General features: G+C 37.9%; 1 protein-coding gene across 3 annotated transcripts; it reads left to right on the top strand.

The window, feature by feature from the left end:
• On the top strand, window positions 1-23743 carry LOC18439208 (inactive poly [ADP-ribose] polymerase RCD1). 3 transcript variants are annotated; one of them, XR_966837.3, is made up of 9 exons: window positions 1-102; window positions 918-2314; window positions 2747-2988; window positions 4668-4768; window positions 5014-5199; window positions 5308-5403; window positions 14629-14695; window positions 23320-23436; window positions 23525-23743. XR_966837.3 is itself a non-coding variant. In XM_011626941.3 (8 exons), the coding sequence occupies exons 2-8, from the start codon at window positions 999-1001 to the stop codon at window positions 23361-23363; spliced, it is 2052 nt and encodes a 683-aa protein (XP_011625243.1). In that variant the 5' UTR covers window positions 1-102; window positions 918-998; the 3' UTR covers window positions 23364-23743. The 3 variants fall into 3 exon arrangements, 1 of the variants encoding a protein (XP_011625243.1); XR_966838.3 differs by having other exon boundaries at window positions 23533-23743; XM_011626941.3 differs by having other exon boundaries at window positions 23320-23743.
• Window positions 23744-25066: the final 1323 nt, after the last annotated feature.

Raw genomic sequence — 25066 nt, forward strand, 5'->3', positions numbered from 1 at the left:
GCTTTATGTTCGATTGCGGGCAAATTAGGCGAGAGAGAGTTCCAGGTCTCTATCGGCACTGTCCCTAAGGAGACCTCCCTTCGTCTTCATGTCTTTGTGAAGGTAGACTTAAACCCTCTCTTCTTCTTCAAGATCCGTGGAAAAACTGCAACTTTTTTCGTATTTTATATCTCTTGATCCTTTCATTCTACATTATCATCAGATTTTACTTCCTTAATGGCTTTTGAATCTGATAATTCTAGCTTCTGGGGTTTCAGCTCTGTATTTGTTGTGTTGTTTTTCTATTTGAATGAAACCGATTTTTTTTTTTGCTGCATGCAGATTTTCTTTGTTTCTATCTTTTTTTATTTTTTTTGAATTTTAACTGGAAATGACGGGTTCTGGTAGGTTTTTTGTTTCATTGAAAGTGGTTAGGATTAGGAGTTTCATTTGACTGTAAATGATTCGGGTCTGGTTTTTTTGTTGTACAAGAAGTCAGGTTTCTTCTTTTGACTTTGGATGATTAGGATTTGGTTGGTTTGTTTCATGGAAAACTGGGGCCTTTTTCGAATGAAAACTCCCCAAGGAATCAAAAAGAAGAAAAACTCGGGGTTTTACATTTGCTGAAGTAGCTAGATGTCGGATGAAGAATTAGCACCTGAAATGATCAATGTTTGGCCATTTGTTTTGTGAAAGTGGTACCTTTTTTCATTTGCATGTCTATGGGTAGGATCATAGTTTGAAATCTAGGGTTTCTGCTGGGATAAATTTTGCATCTTTTTTGGGCTTATTGCATTTGATGTTACAGGGTGATTGGTTTGGAGAAAATATGATGTCACAGTGTGTAGATCTCTCCTACTTTATCATCGTCTATTGTTTGAATCATTGTTCTGTGGGTATTTGTTTTAGAGGCCTTCCTTTTTTTCTTATACAAACAGGCTTGGTTATCACCTATTCTCCATCGGAGAGTTGTAAATCACTGTAAATATTGGATACTTAGCTTCTCTGTACAGTTGGTTATGGAGAAAACCAACACCAATGTGTCCCTCGATGGGGGGCCTGTGGCTTTGAGGCGAAAACGTGCAGCTCGTTATGCTGCATACTTCTCTGGTTCAGCTCGAAGCCAACTGTCTCGCTCCAAATCTAAGGGAATTTATGGCAAACCATGCGAAAGAGAATCATTTAACAGTTGCATCCATGGATTGCGGTGCTCTTCTGTAAAATCCATTGTCAATAACTATGAAAATTTCCTAAAGAGTGGATTGCCCAGGCGCTTGATGTATTTGTCATATGGTGACTGGATTGACTTCCCTAAATTTGCCGCTAATTTGCTGATTGAGGCCTTCAAAGTTAGAAACTCTGCGATTGAAGTGATTCTTGATGGATGCCTTTACTTGGTGGACTTTCTTCACATGGTTCGAATCAATTTGGAATCTGGGGTTCAACAATCGGTTGCTTGGATTGATGAATTTGACAAATGCTTCTTCCCCAAACTCTTTTTTGATGGTTCTGTTCTACCCGCTTGCTTGGTTTGCAATGGCACCAGTGGCGAGAAGAATAGACATGGTGCTATGAATGAGAATCGGGGAATTGAGGTTAAAGTTGAGATTGGGATCAGTGGGGCCGATAGCTCGAAACCAGAAGACTGGGGTGAGGTCTCTATTTCACATGTGAAGGCAATTAAAGCACAGAAGAGTCTCCCATCTAATGAGCGCAGCGAACTTGAGCAAGACACTAGCACTACCAGAAACCCATCAGCTGATGCCAAAGAAGTTATCGCTGAAAATGGGGCAATCCCACCTATTGGATATGGAGAATCAAAGTCGCCTATCTCTGGAATCCAGAACAGCAGTAACCGATCTTCAGGTTCTAGGGAGATCATTAGAGAAAACGGGGCAAGCCCCCCTCTTGGATATGAAGAATCAAGGTTACCCGTCTCGGGAATCCAGAACGTGATGCCAATGGATTGTGGGTTGGGCCACGAAAAGCTTGTTCGTTTGGACAGAGGCTGCAATGACTATGACATGGTCCAGAATATGTTCGTTGCTGGGTTCGGTATGTTCTTGACTGCAAGCAATATAGTGGGGATTTACTGTAATTCACCGACGAGTAGCTCTGTGCAGGCTAGGTTGCAATCTTTTCAGAAGCAAATTGAGATCACAAAGAGCTATCGTGGCAATGCAAATGTCCGGCAAGCATGGCATGGTTCGTTTAAGCTGGGTGTTTCTGGGATCATGCTCCATGGATTTGGGTTTGGGCAAAGCGGGAAGCCCAGGAATGGAGTTGCTTATGGCATTGGCATCTATCTCTCCCCTGAGGACTGCTCTTACATCAGGTGTGCACCAATTGTTTTTGGTTCATCTCTTCTGCATTGATTTTTTGATCGAGATTGTATAAATGAAGAATAAATGGTTGTAATGATAATTGTAATTCATGCTTATTTGTCTGGAGAAAGTATATATTCGAATATGCTAGGCACAAACTGTTATACATTGGGATCATGGTCATCTCAAGAAATGATGGGCAGTAATTGAGTGAGAGTGGGACTCACCATAGGATGTCTTGGTCTTGATCACTTTCTCTTCATCACCATCCATCATTTCATCAGCCAATCATGAGCCCAATGGCCTATGGTTTTCCATATTCCCTCTGGATGGTTTTATACTCCCCCATTTGTACTTTGTTTTGATATTCTATTTGTCATGTCACATGGCTAGTTTATTTGTTGAAGTGTAACGCCTTTGCACTGTCACTTGCCTACTTACAGTGCAAACTATTGTGATGTTGACGAAAATGGTGTGCAACATATGGTGTTGTGCCGAATAATAATGGGTAACATGGAACAAGTCCAGCCAGGCGCTGAACAATTCCATCCTAGCAGTGAAAAGTTTGATAGTGGCGTAGATGATCTTCAGAACCCGAAGCATTATATAATATGGAGCACGCACATGAACACGCACATATATCCAGAGTATGTCGTCAGTTTCAAGGTGCCTCCAAATATACAAGGTAATTTGTTGTGTACTGTTGCAGTTGCACTAAGGGCCTGTTTGATAACTAGAAGGTAAATGTCCCTTGGAAATTGGAAGTTCTCGTTGCTGGGAAGAAAGAAGTTATTTAAGGAAGTTCTCAGTGTATGTTTGATAACCTGTTGGAATGTTAAAGAAGTTCTAGGTACTGTGTTTGGCAACCTTGGCATATAAAGTCATGTTTATTTAAATATTTTTAAAATATTATATATTAAATATGATTTAAATATGATTTAAATATGATTTTTATATTGTTTATATATTTTATTATATAGTAATTATATAATATATTTTATTATATAATGTATTGTAAGTATTGATTACATAAATAAAATATATTATATTACATATATATGTAATATGTTATATAAAACAAATATTGTATATTATATAATAAAAATATATATTATATTACATAAATCTATTATATATAATACAAATATATATTAAATATATTATATATTAATAACTTAAATATAAAATATATAACATAATATAATATATAATATAGTGTATTTCATATTTATTTTATTATAGAGTATATAATATATAATAAAGTAAATTATATTACATTATATTACATAAATATAGATACTATATCTAGTAAAAATATATATTAAGTGTATTTTATATTTTATTTTATAATATATTAGACATATATTATACAAGTATATTATATTCCATAAATATATTATATATAATACCAATGTATATTAAATATATTGTATATTAATAATTCAAATATAAAATATATAAAATAATATAATATATTATATATAAAGTGTATTTTATTATATAATATATAATAAAATATATTATATATAATACAAATATATATGAGATATATTATATTAAAATAAATATATAATATATAATAAAATATATTATATTGCGTAAACATATTATATATGTTATATAACATGGTGTATTTTATATTTATTATATTAATATATATAAATACATAATATATATAACATAATGTAATATATAACATAGTGTATTTTATATTTATTCTATTAATATATATTTGTATTATATATAATATTGTAAATATCTATTATATAAATAAAATATATTATATAGTATACAATAAAATATAAAATATATATTGTATTACATGAAAATATTATATCTAATTTATATGTATTAAATATATTATATAGGATGCAAATATATAATAATAATTTAAATAAGTATATTATATATAACATAACATAATATATAATATAATATTATATACTATAGTGTATTTTATATTTATTTTATTAATATATGTGTATTATATAATACATATATAAAATGTAATATAATACAAATACAAATATAAATATAAATATAAATATAAATATAAATATAAATATAAATATAAGTGTTTGAGGAAGAAGCCGTCTTTGAGAACCAAGTTCCTATTTTAAGTTCCATCATTTTAGAGGGAACCTTTTTTCTTAAGCACAAGAAAGTAAGGAAGTTCTAGGGTGAACTTCTTTACTGTATAACTTCCGTGCATCAAACATGAAACTTGTACAGTAATGGGGAAGTTCCTTCTTCCTCCCCCGAACTTCCTGTTATCAAACACGCCCTAAAAGTATTTATTTCTGGGGACAACATCTCTAAAAATTGTGATATTGCTGTCCTGGTTTCTTGGTAATGTTTTCACAGAGTACTGGGGTGGACTGAAAGGAACTTGGAGCCCAGTTGGTGTGCCTAGAGTTCCCTTGCGTGACAGCCAATTGAAGCATGAAGCATCTTCAGTTGATTTGGTAAGGCAATTTGTTTTCTTGATTTAGATTGGTGATTGTTTCATGGATCTAAAACCAAGGATATTAGAGAGTTTAGCTAAAAGTACTTGCCTTTGAAGGCTCATGATCATGTATGGGTATTCCCCAGGCATACTTCCTTTGGTTATGGGCAGTATCTGACTTGTTTTATTTTCAACGTTCTTAGATGTATCTAATGAGTTTGAGAGAAGATGTCGTCCTTCTATGTAACCTTTTATTCTGTTTAGGCAAGGGATGGGCAGAAATCAGATATACTTAAGGGATCTGAGGAAAAGTTACAGGAAAATGTCCCAAAAACTGTGAAAATGCCAACTTCAGCGTGGATGCCTTTTCCCGTGTTATTTGCTGCTATTGAGAAAAACATATCTCCTGTCGACAAAGATTTGTTAGATCGCTACTATACTGATTTCAAGGTAAAGTGTTTATTAATTGTTGTATAATATACAAGAATTCAATTTATTGCAAAAGCCAACATCATTATGCAATTACATTTGTTTGCACTTTGGTCGGATTTGTGTCAGACAAAGAAAATAACTCGAGAAGAGCTTATAAAGAAGTTGAGATTGGTGATTGGAGACAAATTGCTTATATCTACATTGAAAAATCTCCAGGGCAGGGTAAGTAAAGTTTTCATTTAACAGTTTGCCTTTATGTGTTTTTTCCTTGGTAAAGAATTTGATGTTAAATTTTACTTGGAAGTTATGATTGATATATATAGATATATGGAAAACTTTAAAAAACGCATATAGGTGAAATTAAATAGTGTTCATCTTGTGGCGGTTTTGCCTTAAAAACCTCCACGGATCATCGGGAGCCGTGGCAGTTGCCTGTGTTTTTTTGCGTGAAAAAAGACCGCAACAGACCTAGTATGTCCGTTGCGGTACCACAACGGACATAGTAAGTCCCGCAAGGGACATATTAGGTCCGTTACGGTCTTTTAATCCATGCCATCCTAAAAAATTGGACGGCACCGAGCCTATAGGTGAAAACACTGTACATTTTTGCCCATAGGCGTTGTGTAGTGGCTTCCATATTTATGTATATTGATTGCTCATTGAGTGTATTCTCATCCAAAAAATGCTCTACCCAATATATATGCACGTTTGTGTGTCACTTGTGTTTTGTCTGGCAGAGCTGTACACATGAATAAAATCAGATATTTTGATTATTTAGTACCAGAAAGAGTATTTACTGAAAATATGGTTCTCCTTGTTTGAATAGCAGCTAGTCATGTAGTGATGCTCTGAGTTTCTCTGTCCTTTTTATGTTATTTTCTCTGCCGTTGCACCTTCTTCATTTCCTCAATTCATTTTCTCTTTTTTTTTTTTGGAAGAAATTCACATTATATATATATGTAAAAGATATGCAAAATCCTCACAAGGCTTGAGGCTGAGGCATCCCACATGCTGGGTTCTCTATACAAAAGAAAACAGAAAAATGGACCGAACAAATTGAATATAAAAATTGTTTGGCGTACCACAAGCCAGGTGCTCAAAACCTAAATATATCAACATTAGGTACGCGACAACCCACACATCGAGTGCTCAGCGCACAGGGCGTGACAGCCTACAAACTAGGTGCTCACAACTTAGAAAATATTGAGCGGATGCTGATGGAGAGAGAAAATAAGAATAAGAAAGGTAGGAGTAGTAGTGATGGGAGACAAAATAGGTTATAAAGAAAGAGAAGAAAAGGATGGCGGGGAGTTAGAAGCACTGTGAGAGAGCTAGAGAGAAGTGAGACTGAAAGTATATATATATATATATATATATATATAGAGAGAGAGAGAGAGAGAGAGAGAGAGAGGGATTGAGTAGAGATGATGTATGCAGAGAGCGAGGGGGAGAAAGAAGGATAAGGAAGGGAATGACGAGGAAAAGAGAGAGATCTGTGGGGTGTGAAAGAGGGAGAATGAGGGAGGTTACATGGGGGCCGAGACTCTGTTGGTCTGTACACGTGTGTCAAGTGTCTAGTTCACTGGTCTAAAAAGCCCAATATGACAAGACACATCTGTACATTAATTTTTATAATCCAAACTTTATCTAATGTAGTATTCCATTTTATAATATTAAATTAAACGCTTGGAGAGGTGGTAGAGTGTTTCAGTGCAAGGTGGTGAGAGTTTGAATCCCATTATGACCATATCTTTTACAACTAATAAAATATTGGATTAAGTATATACAATTTAATTTGCCCCTTAACATTCAACAACTAATGGTGATGTGGTGGCATGTAATGGTGTGGAACAATAGGAGAGGGTTCGATTCCCACTGTGAGCTTGGTGTACCTTTTTATTGCTAAAGACCAGTGAAAAAAGAAGGGGGAGGGGGAGAGAAATTTTGCAAGCCATGAAGAACCATGTACTTGCCAAAAGAAAAAAGTGAGTGCTACCATGTGGGGATCTAAAATTATATTTCAAAAATTGCAGGGCACTTCAAGTTAAAGTCTCGACACCATACTGGAAATGATGATGTCAGGCGACCATATGGTCTTGTTCGCGCCTGTGTCTGAAAGTGTCAACATTCGACATGAGCGTATATGGAGAGTCTAGGCGACACTAGGCATCGGTTGAGAGAGAGAGAGAGAGAGAGAGAGAGAGAGAGAGAGAGCAAAGTGATAGACCCCGAAAAGAAAATTGATGTTAGCATCCAAAAAAGCAAAGTGATAGACCCCAAACGGAAAATTGATGTTAGCATCCAAAGAAGCATAGTGATAGACCCCAAACAGAAAATTGATGTTAGCATCCAAACAAACTAAGGTGGTGGTGGCCGGGCCTTTCTGAAGTGTGGGAAAATACTAACAGTATCGCTCTCTGTAGCTAGAGCATCTGCCACCATATTGGCCTGTCGCTAGATATGATGAAAGTCTACTTGAAGAGACTTGCAAATATAGAAAACCTGTCAAAGGTATGAGAAAGATTCCAAGGGTGCTCGGACAGCCTTTGGGCCCTCGATTTCACGTTCTTAGAATCGCGTTCCACGATAAGGTACCCTAGGATTGGTTGGACCTTAATAGACCTACCAAGAATGCTTTTGTATCGACTTAGGTGGAGTTACCATAGCAAAGAGAACTTGAAAAAGATGGCAAAATATTGGCATTCGCATCCCTGAAAACCTCCCCAAAGCCACAGGATCCTGGATTACCGAAGGAGCATCTGTCAAAATTGAGTTTGATGGAATCACCATCCAAGGGGAGAAGAAGATCGAGGCTCCTAGTTGATCTGTGCATGATTATATTTTCCTAATCGATTAAGAAATCATCCTCGAAAAGTGCCGGTGAGACTTGTCATTTAAAAAAGCACAAAAGATAGTAGTATTGTGAATTTGATCGGGGGTGCAAGAACTAGGCTTTTGGATACCTTGGAAAATTCTAGATTTCCTCAGCGTCTACATATTCCAAAAGGCGGCCAAGACTACAACCTTCTAGAGGAAACGACTGGCCTCAATATAGGGAGTTTTGTAAAAGGCCAAGAAAAGCTGTTATGTGGAAAAAGGTGTCACCCATTCCTATTGAAGAGCTTATGGTTAGAAGCCCAAATGGGTTCCACAACTGTACAATGCAGCAATAGATGGCTATGAGTTTCCTTGGCCTCCCAGCAAAGACAACAACGATTGGCTAGGGGGAATCCTCTCTTTTGAAGATGTTCAATGGTAAGATTTCAATTGTAGATAGTAAGCAAGTCAAAAAACCTGGGGTGATCTACCTTCCTAGTTAAGAAGGTAGATCGACCATCATGTAAAGACTGCAAGGTTATCCCTTGAGAGAGTTTGACTACCCAACATAGGCTCGTAGTTATGGACGTCTGCATAAAGACATGGCAGAGAAGGGGTGAAAGTAATGGGTGCCCAAGAACTAGGTGGTGTAATTTAAAAAATGAGAACATAGACTTATTTAGGGATAAATTAGTTGAAGAAGGAAAATGGAACTTTGAACATGATGATGTCAATATAATATGGAATGAGATGGCTGACTGTATCAAGAAAGTGGCAAAAGAAGTTTTAGGAGAATCTAGAGGGAATAGAAACTCCGATAAGGGACCTTGGTGGTGGAGTGATGAGTCAGTAAGGGTCACCTAATAGTGTGGTTGCACAACAAAGGTGGGTTGTGGAATCAAAGAATTGTGCTAAGTAGGTGGAAGGCATGTTGGAATTAGAGAAAAGATGTGGCCACCTCTCCTTGAGGGGACGATCCCCAATCTAGAGATCGGAGTAAAAGGAGACTTTACTAACACAGTTCACCTTGAGCCCAATGGCAGAGAGAAAAGACTTGGCAGAGACATAGGCTTCTATCGAAACCTGGAAGTGACTCTCCTTTGGGAGAACTAGGATTGGGGGTTTGGGGAATGTTTCTGCATCACAATGTTTCTCTTGAGTGAGTTTGCATTGATGGCATGACACCACCATCGTTTTCCAAGTAGAGCGATGTTCATGCCTTTCAGTAGAGCAAGGTTCATGCATTTCAGTAGAGCAAGGTTCATGCATTTCAGGTTATTAGCACCAGTGTTTCAAAAAGCGCTAGGCAGCACCTAAGCAGTCAGGGGGGGTCCAGGCCACCCAGCACCTAGGCGGGCGCCCAGAACCTGAGCGGCCTCATAGAAAGTTTTTTTTTTTTTTGGGTTTTCTCTTTCTAAAATAGCCTCTAATGGGTTTTAGGTTTTAAATGAAACTTAGAACCTACAATTTTGCCCCTTTAGTATTACAAAAAATGACCAAAAAATACCCTCAAGGAGCCGCATTTCTGCCTCTAGGTCGGGCGTAGGCCTTGGGCAGCCGCCTAGGCGGGCGGCCAAGGACATTCGCCTAGTTTGGCCTCTTAGGCCTAAGCGGCTGTCTACACACTGAGCGGTCTGCTTTTTAAAACTATGATTAATACCTAGACCACCTTGGTGCTTTGGGGTGCAGACCTCTTCCCAAGCTACAAGATCGATCTTCTTATGTTGTTTAACACCTGGTCACAAACGTCTTTCATGATTGTTTCTAAGGATCTGACAAGACTTTTAGGCGTAAGGAAGAGGCATATAGTAAATGGGTAGGTTAGACAAGTTGGTCTTGATTAGAGTAATACAACCACCCAGAGAAAGGAAACGACCCTGCCATAGATCGAGTTTTCTATGGAAGTTATCAATGACAAGGGTGCTAGAGAGATGTTGAGGATTTACCTGCGCAAAGGGGTAGACCAAGGTTTTTGGTCAGCAAGGATTCCATAGCATAACCCTGTCTAGAAGCAAGGGCAGAGAGATCATATGAAGAAACATGAATCTCCATAAATTTGGATTTCGCCATATGGCTTGGCATTCCAGTATTAATCTCAAAGCATCTAAGGAAAATCCAAAGAGTGTCCACTTCTTTTGGAGTAGCATTGCAAAGCACAAGGGTGTCACCTGCATACTGGAGCTTGAAGACAGAATTGCTAGAACTGGAAACATGGAAACCCAACGAACGGCCCCTATTATAAAGTCTCGAAAGGGACCTATTGTAGATCATGGTTTCAAAAAACGCTAGGCAGCCGGCCTGGCGCCCAGCACCCTGTAGTACAAATTCTTTAGATAAATACATATACGTTATATCCAAATAGACATAATATTTGTGTTTGATTTAGTGCATTTGAAAATATTGTAACATACTTGTTTATATACAAACATATGACATACCAGATACCACATGTTGAGAATAAACTTGTTCAAACTTTACAGCATAGGAGTATTGGAATATCCAGAAGCTTTTGTTGGAGACCACCAGAGCCAGGCCATCACAAATTCAATTTTGATGGCTGCTTCCTAGGGAACCTCGGATCTGTCGGGATTGGAGCAATCCTCAGGGATAGCATTGGTACCACTCTATCCTCCCTATCCAAATTCGTCGGTCATTCAGAGTTCACGGAGTCAGAGGCAACAACCTTCTTGAAGGCCTAAAATTTTCCTTTCCATTTCACTCGGAGTGTCTCATTATTGAAGGAGACACTTAAGAATGTCATTACTTGGGCCTCTAAATCTTCTCCCCCCCCATGGAACCTTGCACATATTTTTGACAAGATTCACTACATTTGCAGGGATATGCACTTCTCATGGAGGCATATTTGGAGGGAAGGAAATCAGGCAGTAGACGCCCTTGCTAGTTGGCCCTTAATTTTTGGGATCGACATCTTTTTGCCTGTTGCTTCGTATTAATCACTATAACCTTTAAAAAGATGTTTTTGGATTCTTCTCTCTCTCATCCCCCTTTTCATAACGGTTATGTTTAGCTCTTCGCCTGTGGACCGCATCCTCCTCTCTTCTCTGTACTTTCTTATACTCTATAAAAGTTAACTTTCTCAAAAAAAAAAGCTTTCAAAATTCAAACCATACTAAATTTAAAAAAAAATTAAAAGTCTAATATGCTATGCATTAGTAATAGTCTCCAACTCTCCATATGAGAAAATAATTCCAATGAGAAAAGAAAAGTTTAGGAAGCTTCTTCAAAGCACTAAAAATACTTTTGATTATCAGAAATAGGTATAACTAAGAGGTTGAGGGCTTATGGAAGTGTTCTTTTAACTTTGGGGGTTGAAAATAACTCCCATAACTTATTTAAACCTTTTTGGGGTCAAAATTACCCATTTTCCCTTTTGGGCATCTTTAAAAATTGACAAAGGCCCACGTCTCTAGGCGCTGCACAGGTATAGTCGCCTAGAATGGGGTGCCCAAGTCTAGGCATGCGATTAGAGGTGTCTTGGGTGCCTAGGCACTGGGCGGACTGTTTTTTAGATTATTGCTATAGACTTAAGCTACAACGGTGAAAAGGAAGGAGGAGATTGGATCTCCTTGGTGGAGGCCTCTTGGAGGAATGAAATTAGCATTTAGGTAAACCATTGACTAGAACAAAAAGAAAGGCAGAAGAGACACATCCATGGATCCAACCCCTCCCACCAAGCAACGAAACCCATGGGCAAATGACCTGGTCAAGAACACACTAGTCAACATGATCATAGGCTTTTTCCCAATCAAATTTTACAATTGAACCCAGTGTTTTGGAGAGGTGACGTGAAAGAATAACCTCGTGGGCCACTAGAGCCTCATCAGGGATTTGGCAATTATGGATAAAGCCACTCTTGTTGGGAGAAATAATGTGGCCAAGGACCAATTTTAGCCTTGAAGCCAGGACATTAGTAAGGATTAAAGAGCTTAAAGGAGGAGTTGAGGAGACTAATCGGCCTAAAGTCCTTGATATCACTAGTGCCCTCAATTTTGGGAATGAGGGCAATGAAGGTAGACTTCTCACTCTTATTGGTAGTGGCGCGGTGGTAGAACTCACTGAAAAAAGCGAGGACATCTGGGGAAGGGTGTCCTTGAACCTAGAAAAAATAATGATTGGAAATCCATTTGGTCCTGGGGTTTCTATCATTTCCTAAATCAGGGATGGCCTTGCGAATCTCCTTTAAGGTTAAGGGAACCTCAAGGTTATCAGCATGAGCTTGAGAGAGGATAAGAAAAGATAAATGCGACACGATAGAGTGTGGACCACTTTCGATCGAGGAAAGATTCCGGACGTATGCTAACACCTAGACTAAGCGGTGGGGTTTTGTAAAGGACATTTTATCAACAGTGATGCTGTGAATGAAGATTCCACGATGTCTAGAGCTACCCATTTTGTGGAAAAAGGCCATATTCCTATCACCAAAAGAAAGCAATGTAAAACGAGAGCCTTGTGACCAATAGATGTCCTCTTTCTTGACAAGAGTCTTTAAAGAGCTATGAGCCTCAATCCTGTTGGAGAGTGCATCCTCATCAAGGGGCCCAGATTGCTCCAGGGGGTCAAGGTTTTGGATATCATAGAAGAGTGTTCTTGATCAAAATGTAGATGTTACGAGTCCAAGATTTGATGGCTAGTTTACGGAGTTGTAGCTTCTTTTGCATGTGGTAACCTGCCGAATCGAAGACAAAAGGAATTCCTTGATTGCAGAACTTGAAGTCGACCTCTTCTAACCATGTTCAAACCTAAGAGGGTTAGAACCAGTGGAGGTGGAGTTAATATTTGAAAGGATGGGCTTGCGTGGGTTTCGGTTAACTTGGACCGGACCCGATCCAGACCCGGGTCGAGTCCAAGTGACTTGGACCTTGGCCCAATTTGGACTTGGGTCGGGTCCAAGTCATTTGGACCCATGCTTGGGTCTAGAATTGTTTTTTAAAAATTTATATACTCTATAATATATATATTATATAATATATATTATACATGGTCTGGTTGGTTTGGGTCGATCCCAACCCCACCTGTTAGGGTCCATGTTGAATCGGGCTCAGAACTAACCCTGGTTGGGTCCAAGCATTTGGACCTGGACCCGTCTCATAGGTCCAAAACATGGACCTGGACCAGACCTGGTTTGGGTTGTCGGAGTGTCGACCTGACCCGATTGCCACCCCTGGTCTTGTGATCTGAGGTAGATTTAGAGAACATGCGGGAATGGGTACTTGGGAAGCAAGAGTCCAACTCCAGAGAAACCAGAAAGTGGTCAGGTTTGCTTAAGGCGGGCTGGGCCAGACTGGTTGGACCAGGTGAGGAGGAACTAGCAAGTGGGATTTCAAACAAATTATTATTGGAGATGCAATTAGAGATCCATCATAGATGAAGAGATTCTAGAAGGCCTATTGATTTCATGGAGCCACCATATTCATTAATCTCAGTTAATGATTTTATGTCTTCTAGTATTTCTTTTTCTTTTCTTTATGACATAATTTTTTATGCCTTTTCGCTTTGCTTTTTCTTTTTTGAGAAGGTTACATAGGAATGGAACTTGAGACGTTGTGCTATGAAAACACAGCCTCTACCAGCTTGACTCAAGTCTGATTCCTTTCCTCATTGCTATTTCCATCTCATGTTAGTTCCTATTTCACTTATTCTTTATTTTGAACTATGCTATATGTTTTCCATAATACTCTGAAGTCTCCTGTCGGGCAGCTTTAGCTGCTACTTTGAGGAGTGGCGGCTAGAGGATGCCTTTCTTGTACTGCCACAGGCAGCAAAGGATCATATGTTTCCGTGGCCCAAAATCACCACATGTAGGGGGTCATTCATCATTTCCCTCATGGTGGGAAATGCTTTGGTGGGTTTGTTAGTGTTGTATATGTCTTCCAAGAACCTCTTAGACTCATTTCAGTAGATCAAAACCCATAAAAATTGAAATTGGAAGCTTGATTAGAATTAGAAAATCCAATCCGTGAGATTGATTCGTTGACCATACCTGTATTGTCCTGGTTTAATATCTTATGTTTGGAGCTGATTGACGATGTTCATCCTTTCCAATAAGATTTGCTCATTCCTTGTGTTCTTTGCCAGTTCACTTTATTTAAAATGATCATTCCAGGATTGAAACATTAGCATGTTACCCATCCAAAGATATAGAAAAAAGAGGTTGGGGATGTTGGAGCTTGTAAAATGCCTCTAATGAACACTTTTCAAAGTGATCAACTTTTGTTGGGCTGCAGTCCTTGATTAAATTTTTAAAGCTTTCGATGCTTGCATGGCATCAACTTAAGTAGAAAGGGTGGAAAGACCCTTGAATAGCCGTACTAAACTGATTCGCATGGCATCACCTTAACTAGAATGGGTGGAAATGCCTTGGAGGGTGGTACTCTACTATTCATTGTTTAATCATCTATTTAACATCAGTCATGGAGCTCATAATTTGTTCTCCACATGTTTTGTTATGAACCTTTTGTTACCTCGTTTTGTGGCATTTGATTTAAAATAATATCCAGATCCTTTTTCAATGAGTAATCTTTAGATTTTAAATTTTTTTTTTATTTTAATCTTTGTAGTTCATTTTCTGAACTTAATTTTGGATGTCAAAATGCTTTATTTGTTGGGCAGAGAGCAGGAAACCAAGCTACAAAAGAAAATCATAACCAACAAGGAAAAGTGAAGAAAGGGAATGATGGTAAGGTTTCTTGTTTCTCATGAGGCTTACAATGGTGTTGTTAATCTTGCTATAGTTCTTGGACAATGGTTTTCCATTTGATATTTGAGTCGATTTGTTTGCATTTTAGGTTTCTCTTAGGTGTTGTGGATTTGCATGCATGTGTATTGAGCTCTTATGGGCAAACCAGTGTTTTAATACCTGGATCGGCTAGGCGAACCAGTTGTCTGGGAAACATGTCTAGATAGGCGAGACGGCAGATTCTTTAGCGTGAGAATTGGTGAATAGAAAAAACAGGAAAAAATTAAAAAGGAAAATTAATAAAAAATACAATCATAGAACTGGATGAGTCGGCCCATACTAGATCAATTCCTGGTTTTGGCTGGGAACTGGTGTGTTGTGGACTGATTCCTGATATGGATTGGCAATTCCCAATCTGGATTGGTGGGGTTTTAAACACAGGGCAAATCATTGTTTGTGCAGTCTTGTCCCTCGGTGGTGGAGGGCCAATGACCCGTCTTGCATTAGATAGGATTATTTAGGCCCTTAATATTACATGCATTTTGATTGATTAAGGTTTTGGGGGAAAAATCGAGCTTCTACTCGTAACATGGAGAAAGTCCATGTGTTTGATTTGATAACTTTTGGGAAAGAATAGGGAAGGTCAGAAGGGGCATCTTTTTACTATGTTTGCTACTACTTTGCGTATATCGAAAATCTTTATTTTCTTCTTTTTCCATTTAAAAGAATGGAAACATACTCTTTTTTGACCAGTTGGTTAATCTTGTGAGAAGATACTATATGGCTATACTGACGTTTTTCAAATTCTAAATCATTGTGATATCTTTCCCAATTCAAAAGTGAATTCGAAAAACATCAGTATAGCCATACAGTATCGTATACTACATGGTGTGATGAGTTTGTACTTGTTTAAACCATCAGATCATTTGCTAAGCTTGCTGTCTTAAGTGCTTAGTATATTGACATACTTGTTTTGTATTGAATTTGATAAATGGATTAGATCAGTTTTATCCAATGTACTAATTATATCAAAGAATAGAGATAGATAACCTCTCGGTAACTCCATCAGCGACTCAGGTAGAAGTTATATTAGATGCAAATAACAAATGTCTACAATCATGTAAATCACGTATTCATGCTATTTTTTGTATTGTTATTAGTTTTATAATCTATTGGAATTTTTAAAATTCACTGTGCGCATTGGATGTGATGTGCATTGCGGCGACATTGAGGTGCATGGTGCATAAGACCCGACCCCATGCGCCCTGCAGGCTGGTGCAGGGAGCGGCTCCTCTGCAGTTGACAGCCTTGAAATGTCTAGATGGATTGAGGAAGGTTCCTAGTGTTTTGGGCTGATCCCACTGACTGATGCTTAATTTTGACTTGACCAAAAGGTTGGATCTTCTAACTCTTGTTGACTTGGACTCCGTTAGTTTATGGGTAATATAGGGGCATGGCTAGGGATGTGCTATTTTTAATCCAATCCAATGATTTTAAAGATTTGAAGACTCAAAAAAATAAAAAGATAATAAAGAGAAGAAAAGTCTTGTGAAAGGTGTAAAATTAAGGGAGAAAGATCAGAAGAAAGGAAGGGAGTACGTTCATAGAATTGTCGCGATTATTAATTCTTCAAACTAGAGATTCATAATGTGAAATTCATTTAGTTATTTCAATCCACAAATAGTGATCTGAATTGTTCATTGGAGGCATTCATCCTCCCCTGTTGAGTTCACCAACGGGTTCCAAAAGAAACAATTTGGGCATATTAAGGGAGGCTAGGTGACTTGCTCTTCCCTTTATGTACTTATAAGAACTTATAGGTGACGTCCATGGGCTACAAGGTTGCTGAGAAGTGACAAGTGTAAGGCTAATGAAGCACCTGGTGATACTCTACTATTAAGGGGCATTACTGAGTAAATCACTTGTGGGACCTGAAGTGATCTCGAGTGGTTCCAAGACTTTATATGCTCTTAGTAGATTGGGGAAGTTAAAAGGGTTTCGCCGTTGAATTTGGAGTAGGATGTGCTAGAAAAGTTTGTGATGCTGTTTATGTTTGGGTCTCTTGTAAGACTTTTAAGAATTTTTGACCAAATCTGAGAGGATTTGAGCACTTCCCTTGTATCTCAGAAATACTTGAGACCAATAATAGTTCCACTGAAAATACATATATCCCTGTATTAAGAGGCAGAAAGCCAGAAGAGTTCCCCACCTGGCCAGCATAGAGCAAAGCCAGTGGTAGCAAGGTCAAACTATTGGCTGAGAGTGAAGGATTTGCTTTTAGTAAGAGCTATTATTGAAGAGGGCTTTTTGCGAATGAAAAAGCAAAGCACTCTAAAGAATCATTTCAATTTTCTAAATGAAAGCTTTCTTAATCAGCTTGTTTCTAAGCAGAAGTTCTTTTCTAAAAGAGTGATGTTTTGTTGTTTTGATTATTTCAAAATGTGATGGAAGTCATTATGTAGTTTTAGGACCAATTCTACCTGTCCGAACATTCTTAAACAGGCAAGCATCTCTTCGTCTTTAAGAGCTTTATGGTTTATTTTTATAAGTATATAGGGATTGATTTGATCGTTCAGGGATGGAAATACATGTATGTATTAGGTCCTAGTTAAGAAAAACACTACATTTTCTCTTTGTGATATGAGTTGTATAGGTTGTGTTGGTGGTGGCGTCTGCGGTCTGAGGGGTATGTGGGTGAGGGTGCTACTAGTACTTTTGGGTCCTGTTGTGATTGCTATTAGAGTACATTTTAGTAAATTGGTTGGTACATAGTAGTTTTTCTAGAACTTCAACATTTGTAATGCTTATTCTTTACCCATTTTAAGAAAATTTATATCAGATGTAGATTTGCTGCATAAATTAAAACCAAAAAAGAAAGGTATACATGCAGTGCATTATACATCTAATGGTCTATGAAAAGTGCACTGATAGTGGCCAACTTGAAATACATCAGTGATAACGATGTGTGGGTAGAATTCAGGATGTTGATTGGGTATTCGAGAAATATGATTTGAGTTGGCTGGCTATTGAGGAGGCTACTGAGGTCTCCACGGAGCTCAATTGATGTATTAGATCATGACAGAAGGTGATAGAGCTATATACGTAATGGAGGCAGCATTCCCATGGAGTTTTGAGAGACAACATGTCACAAAGGGTGACAATATCTTGATATATGATGGAATGGCGTCAAGGGATTATGCTGTGGTTTAAGAGTAATGTATGGAACATTTTGTTGTTGATTGATGAGTAATGTTTGGAACTTGGTGGTTCAGCTTCGTGGTGGACGAGAATAGGTGATGCCATTTAATTCATTGAATGTTTGGATTTTCTTAGACATTAGGGCTGAGAATGGGTCCGATCGGGTTCGGACCCACTGGGATTCGGATCATCACCATCATCAAAGCTTTTTCCCAACTAATTGGGGTCGGCTACACGAATCTCGGTCTGTCATTCTGCTCTATTAAGGGCCATACCCTTAATGAGGCCAAAAGTCCTCATATGTTTTCTCACTACTTCCAACCATGTCCTTTGGACCTAACCCTTGCCTTTTTTGAGCCTTCCACTTGTATTAAATTGCACCCCCTAATAGGTGCTGTATTTGGTCTGTGCCACACGTGGCCAACCCACCTAAGTCTACTCTCCCTCATCTTGTCGCCTATTAATGCCACACCTAAATTTTCTTGAATGCATTCATTTTGAATTCTAGCCCCTTTTGTCTTGCCACTCATCCATCTCCACATCCTCATCTCCGCTACACTCATTTTGTGGGTATATTGTTTTTTGATACCCAAATTTTCCCTATAGAGTGTAAAGCTGGTCTCACAACTGTCCTATAGAACTTTCCCATCAGCTTCATCGATATGCATTGATCACATAAAATTTCGGTTGAACATCTCCACTTCGGTCATCCAGCTCTAATTTCATGTGCGACATCTTCCCCAATGTCTCCATTGTCGTGGATTATGGACCCAAGATATCGAAAGTGCGCTCTTTTTAGGATTTTTGGGCCATCAATTTTAATAACTTCCTCGTCTCTACTCTTATTATTACTAAACTTGTGTTTATATACTCAGTCTTAGTCGAGCTAATTTTAAACCTTTAGATTCTAGAGCATCCCTCCAAAGTTCTAACTTTATGTTGATGCCATTTTAGGTTTTATCAATTAAATTTAAAACTATGTCATCTGCGAACAACATGCACTACAATACTCATCTTGTAGGTTTGTTATCAAAAAATACTCATCTTGTAGGTGCCTAGTTAAGTCGTCCATAAGTAAGACAAAGAGGTATGGGCTCAATGCTGACCCCTGATGTAGACCTATTGTCATTGAAAACTCACTCGTCTCTCCACTAGTTGTTTATACACTAGTTAGTGCTCCATCGTATGTAGTGTCTGACGACTTCTTTCTTTTCTAACACCCACCAAATCAAATCTTGAGATACTCTATCATAAGCTTTCTCTAGATCAATAAAGTGTATGGCTTTTCCCTTTGTTTTAAACTTCTCAATCAGTTGTCTAAGTAGGAAAATAGCCTCGGTTGTTAACCTCTCTAGCATAAAACCGAATTGGTTTTCTGATACACTCGTTTCATTCCTTAGTCGTTGCTCAATCGCTCTCTCCCAAAGCTTTATAGTGTGGCTCATAAGTTTGATCCCTTGAAAGTTTGCACAATTTTGTATATCTCCTTTGTTCTTGTAAATAGGCACCACAATACTTTTCCTCCCTTTGTTTGGCACTTTCTTTGTTCTCAGCACTTTGTTGAACAACGTGGTCGGCCAGTCAATGCCAATCTTCCCCATGCACTTTCAAACGTCTATCGGGATACCATCTGGTCCTAAAGCTTTTTCTATCTTCATCATTTTCGAAGCTTCTTTCACTTCCAATATCCCAATCCTACGAATGTATCTATGACCTCCGCCCTCATTTATGCTAACGGTTCCTTTTATTGCTATGTTCCCATTGTATTCGTCATCTAATAATTTTTGAAAATAAACTCTCCACTTTTCGTTAACCTCCTCATCATTCATCAAGACCCTTTGATCGTTACTCTTAATGCATCCCTATTCTTTTTCTCTCACATTTTTCCAAATTTCAAAACATCTTTTTCACCTTTTCTTGTTCCCAGTTTACTCTATAGATTATCATATGCATTAAGTTTAGCCTTAGTTACTATTTGTTTTACATTTTTCTTAGCTTTTTTATATTCTTCTTAGTTTTGGTCATTTCTATCACATTGTCAAGTATTTATAACATGATCATTTTTCGCTAATGGCCTTTGAACCTCATCGCTCTTCCACCAAGTTTTATTGTCGGATCTGGTTTCGGGTTCAAAAAGTATACATGGGATCCAGATCTGGTCTGGACCCGAAAAGTATGCATGGGATTCAGATTTGGATCAAGACTTGATCAGATCCAAAAGAATTATTTTATATCCAAAAAATAATATATAACAAAAAATACTATATAGCATATGTATATATAAAATAATATAATATTTTAATAACTGGGTCGGATCCAGATTGGATCCACTTGTAGCCAAATCCGATCCAAATTACTATTCGGATCCAAAATTTGAATCCGGATCCAAATCTTGGTTCCATACCTGCATCTGGACATGGTCCGAAACTCGCCTTTCGGATCCAAACCAGGTAAATTCTCAGCCCTATCAAACATTTCCTTTTTCTTTTTTTGTATGGATCCTAGTTCCATTTTTTCTTTTTTATCTCTCTTTTCTTTTCTTTTTGTTTTTTTTGGGAATTGATGTTTCATTTAGAGTCAAAGACTCAGTGTTGGACTTTGGCTTTGTGCGATATAAGTAGACTTGGTTAAACAAGAAAATTTCCATTCAGTGTATTGATTTGGTCTAGTTTGCACATCATATTGAGTACTCTTAAACTTGGCTGATGTAGTTCCATAGTGATTCTCTTTTACTCACAATTTTATGTGAGTCAAATAAACTTGGGTGAGGCTGAGTTTTGGAATACAGGCACAAAGCAACCACGCATGGGATGCCTGTAATATGTATGACAATACATTTCTCTTGCAATGATGTATGTCTTGGTGGCTTTCTTTGGGTCATTCCTCTTGCTTTCTCTTTCGTCCTCCCTCCTTAATTGTCGCCCCCTCCTCTTCCCTTTCTCTCTCTCTCAAGCTAGCCTCTTTCTCAGTCTCTTGGTCTTGCTCTCTCCCTCTCTTGCCCTTTCTCCAGGTCACCTTACTCCAAGCCTCATTGGCTCTTATCTTGTCCATCCCTTACATTACTTTGTTATCCTCTTAGTTTCTATTCGAGTCTTCTCTCTTTGTCTCTTACTCTCTTTGTCTCTTTTAGTTTCTAGATCTTCTCTCCCCATCCTACTTTTTGTTTCTCTGTTCTCTGTGTCTTCACTTCGATCATTCTCTCTCACTAATTTGTATTTTAACTCCATTGTAATTTTTGTTTTAATATTTTTTAATTTTTTATATGGCATCTGTATTTAAATTTTGTCACTGATACTTATTTATTGAAATAAGCTTCACAATTATCTAGTTATGCTCTTTTTCGAGTTATTGAATCGACTCACTATTGTTGCACAAATTATTGAATGGAATCGTCGTTATTTGCAAGAACTATAGAATAGGAATTAAATTGTGAACAGATTTTTTTGAGCGCGAGCGGAATCTTAGTTTTAGACTTTGGAGTGAGGATGTATGACTGCTACACTAAGCATGCTGTACTAAGGACTTGCATGAGTTCTGACTAGACTTGGTGGCTTGCCAGGTTTAGTCTGTGTCCCTTGTCCATCAACTGAGGCTAGTAAATGGTCCAGAGAGATTGTTTACTTTCCTGGGATTATTTTCCACCATGATTATCTAACTTTGTATCTCTTAAATTGGGTCTGGGTATCTCTTAAATTGGGTCTGGGCTGATTTGGACTTCAATTATAAAAGGAAAAGAAGATATACTTTTCCTCATTTATTAGGTGCTACAAATTCGGGGCATGACCTTGAAAGATCATGAAAGATCATTAAAGCACATCACGCTCTTGGGCCTTGAATAAATTTGATTGATATATAGATGCAGCTTAGACCCTACTCATTGACGCTTGATTATTAGAAATTTGGAATTTCTATTATCCATTGCTGCGTTAATACTTTCTTTCTTTGATTTAAAATACTCCATTACTCGCTGGGCTTGTAAATATTTGTATTACCTCTAGATATAGAAAGTAACCAATGCGCCCCCATGTTGTAATGTCCATAAGATGCACTCAGATGTTAATATTGCAAAAGTGCCTTGGGGGTTTAGAAATATTGGTTCGGTAAGAATAGCATCTTAACAGTGTCTCTAGAGATTTTTTTGAGCACTTGAGAGGGGCTTGGGTGTGTGTGTGTGGTGGAATTAGTGAGTGAGATTTGAAAAGGCATTTTTTGTGATACCAATTCTCAAATTAGGAATTGCTGGGATATTGTTGGCGACTTCACATATGGTTTGTTCACCTTTATCTGCAAAAGGAACAAAACTATTGCGTAATTTGGTTTGCAAGAGGCTATTGCCTTGTTGTAGGAGGCATCAATATGTAGACTTGTGTTCTCACTGTGTTGCGTGTGTGTGCATGCGTTTGTGCACTTACACACAGTGTGCATGCATGTGTGTTCTTACGCCCACATGCACACATATCTTTGTATGTGTGTGGAAGAGATTATATAAAACAATAGGCTTCTACTGTAGCATGTGTGCTTGTCTGACCCCAAGTTTTGGTCACAAGTGGACATGTGGATGCAATTGGGGAAAAATGAGCCCCCATTTTTGTTGAATACATACACACGAATATAAAGTAATATTATGAGACTGCTATGTGCATGCGTGCGTGCGTGCCTGCATGCGCATGTGCATCTGTTGGGGGCTACTTGTTAAACCTATTATTTTAGTGGTCAAACTAGTTTGTTGAGCTGACTGGTCTCTCTCTCTCTCTCTCTCTCTCTCTCTCTACTATAGCATGTCATTTGGAAAAATAGGTGCTTGTCTGACCCCAAGTTTTGGTCACAAGTAGACATGTAGACGCAATTGGGGAAAAATGAGCCCCCATTTTTGTTGAACGCATACACACGCACATAAAGTAATATTATGAGACTGCTATGTGCGTGCATGCGTGCCTTCATGCGCATGTGTGTCTGTTGGGGGCTACTTGTTAAACCTATTATTTTAGTGGTTGAACTAGTTTGTTGAGCTGACTGGTCTCTCTCTCGCTCTCTCTCTCCTCACCAAATCAGAAACTGATTGGTATAGTGATAACTCTAATGAGTAGTACCTGTCGAAGGTGGTCATTTTCACTCAAACTAACAACATCATCAACAACAACAATACAATAATGAGGATGATGATGATAATATTATAAGAAGATCAATAACAGCCGCAGCAGAAGCAACTGGTAATATATTAAAAAAAATCGCTCGTCCAGGTATCACTTAATATTTTAAGTTTCTGGACCACTTGAATGATCTATGCAGGTTTTGTCCAGGTACTTTCTTTATATGGTTGGATATGCAGGAGAAATACATGTCTGTGCTTGAGTGGCGCAAATGTAATCGTGTTATTGGGGGTTTTATGTTTCTTTATTTTCTAATGGTTTTCTGCTTGTTTGCAGTGGCATTTGATTCTCCAGGCGGGACTTCTGAATCCAATGCATAAAGCTTCTTCACCTTGAAGTAGAAAGGACCGAATGGTGTGGGAGGCGGCAGAAGTTTCTTTTACATGGAACAAGGTATTGTTTGTGCACAAGCAGTTTTAGGATGAGTTAATGTCTGAAATCTGTCCTTCGTATTATTAATTAATTATCTTATGTACCATAGTTTGATAGGTTTTGAGCAGTGGAGATTACCAACAACAAAAGAATGTGTATCCCTTAGGCCTTTTACTTGTTTTAAGGTGTGGCTGCAGCTTATAATTTTTATGGGCAAACCATGGCTAATGCTGTAATAAGAATTTGTCGACTTCATTTACTGCTGCTAGCTACTCACATGTTGATGGCTATTTTACATTATTAAGTTGATAATGGCTTTACCTTCCAACCTTCTTGTTAATTTTCTTGGTGGCTTTATAATTATTCTCTAATTATTTCATGGTCCCAAATTGTTGTGCATAGACCTTTTATATCCTGTTATTATTTGTTTTGTATGTGAACTTTTATTCTTCGTTTGGGTGTGTATGGTGTGGAAGAGGCTCACATTGTGTGCATTTTATCATATTGCAGAACATGACGTGTGGCATTACAAGTTTCTCCATTTGTATTTTCTTTTTAAAGTTAATTTGCCACATCTATGTAGGACCCATGATGAGGTTTTTATTCACTAGAGGTCGATTTATCTTCACGGATCCTCGTCTTCTGGGGTCTTGTTTCTGGTCTTGGTCAGATCAGTTGCACTTTGTGGTGACACAGAAACACAATGCAAATTTAGGAATATTAGAGAGGCGTACAATCCCTCATTGGAGCGTCTTTCTTGTTCACACGAAAATTTGGCTGGCTTTCAGCCCCCTCATTGAAAAGGGTGTGGTTTGCATAAGGTTGCAACCTCAAAGCATCAAAGGAAGGTACACTTCCAAACTTTCTCATGCGATGTAATTGTGGTGTCGCAAATTCTTAGGATGCTGAGAGAATCTAGTTATAAAATTTTAGACTCAAATGGTTCAATTCAAACAGATCTATAAACACGTGAAAATTTTGAAAATGGACGGTCTAGATAATGCGTTTCAAGATATACTATTTTTAGCACTTAAGATCTATATATATTTTTTTCTTCTTCTCTATATCTATTCATCACGATGTCGAGATGATCAATTAGATGTTTTTCCAACATCAAAACAACCTTTTTTTTTCAAAGGAGGTGCACTTTAATTCTACCTTTTAAGGTATCAACCTTATATATAAACTTTTTCCAACTGAAAATGATGAGAGATACTATGTAAGTTGTGAATTTTTCCAAGATTCCCCTAAGACGAGTGAATGTTTTCTAAGCCCTCTAGTGGCATTCGAGGAGTTGTCCTTTAGATTTCATGTTCCCTAGAAGGCAAACACCCCCAATCGTGTTTCGAGATTCTCCACAAATGGTGGAATTGCCTTAACATGAGATTGGGCTGGGGCTTTGGCGGTAGTATGCCCGAAGTATGTGGTTCTATTATTATCAAGAGGTAGGGGTTTAAATCCCCACTTGACTTTACCTTTTTTTGTTTTCTTTTAATGGCTTTTAACATTTAATTCGCACCAAGTTGATATTTTGAATTTTTTTTAATGGCTTTTAACATTTAATTACCACCAAGTTGATATTATGAATTGGGCTAACTTACTGTATCTGGATGATGACCTCTTGTTCATATATCCAAGGCCTCCTTAGAAC

Source organism: Amborella trichopoda, chromosome 4 (assembly GCF_054954075.1).
Source record: "Amborella trichopoda isolate Santa Cruz 75 chromosome 4, AtrichopodaSantaCruz75HAP2 v2.0, whole genome shotgun sequence".
In the NCBI taxonomy this organism is placed as follows: Eukaryota; Viridiplantae; Streptophyta; class Magnoliopsida; order Amborellales; family Amborellaceae; genus Amborella; species Amborella trichopoda.

Coding starts and splice junctions, on each gene's coding strand:
- LOC18439208 (XM_011626941.3), top strand. CDS start 999: ATGGAGAAAACCAACACCAATGTGTCCCTCGATGGGGGGCCTGTGGCT. Junction 2,315..2,746: donor GAGGACTGCTCTTACATCAG/GTGTGCACCAAT, acceptor GCCTACTTACAG/TGCAAACTATTGTGATGTTG. Junction 2,989..4,667: donor GGTGCCTCCAAATATACAAG/GTAATTTGTTGT, acceptor ATGTTTTCACAG/AGTACTGGGGTGGACTGAAA.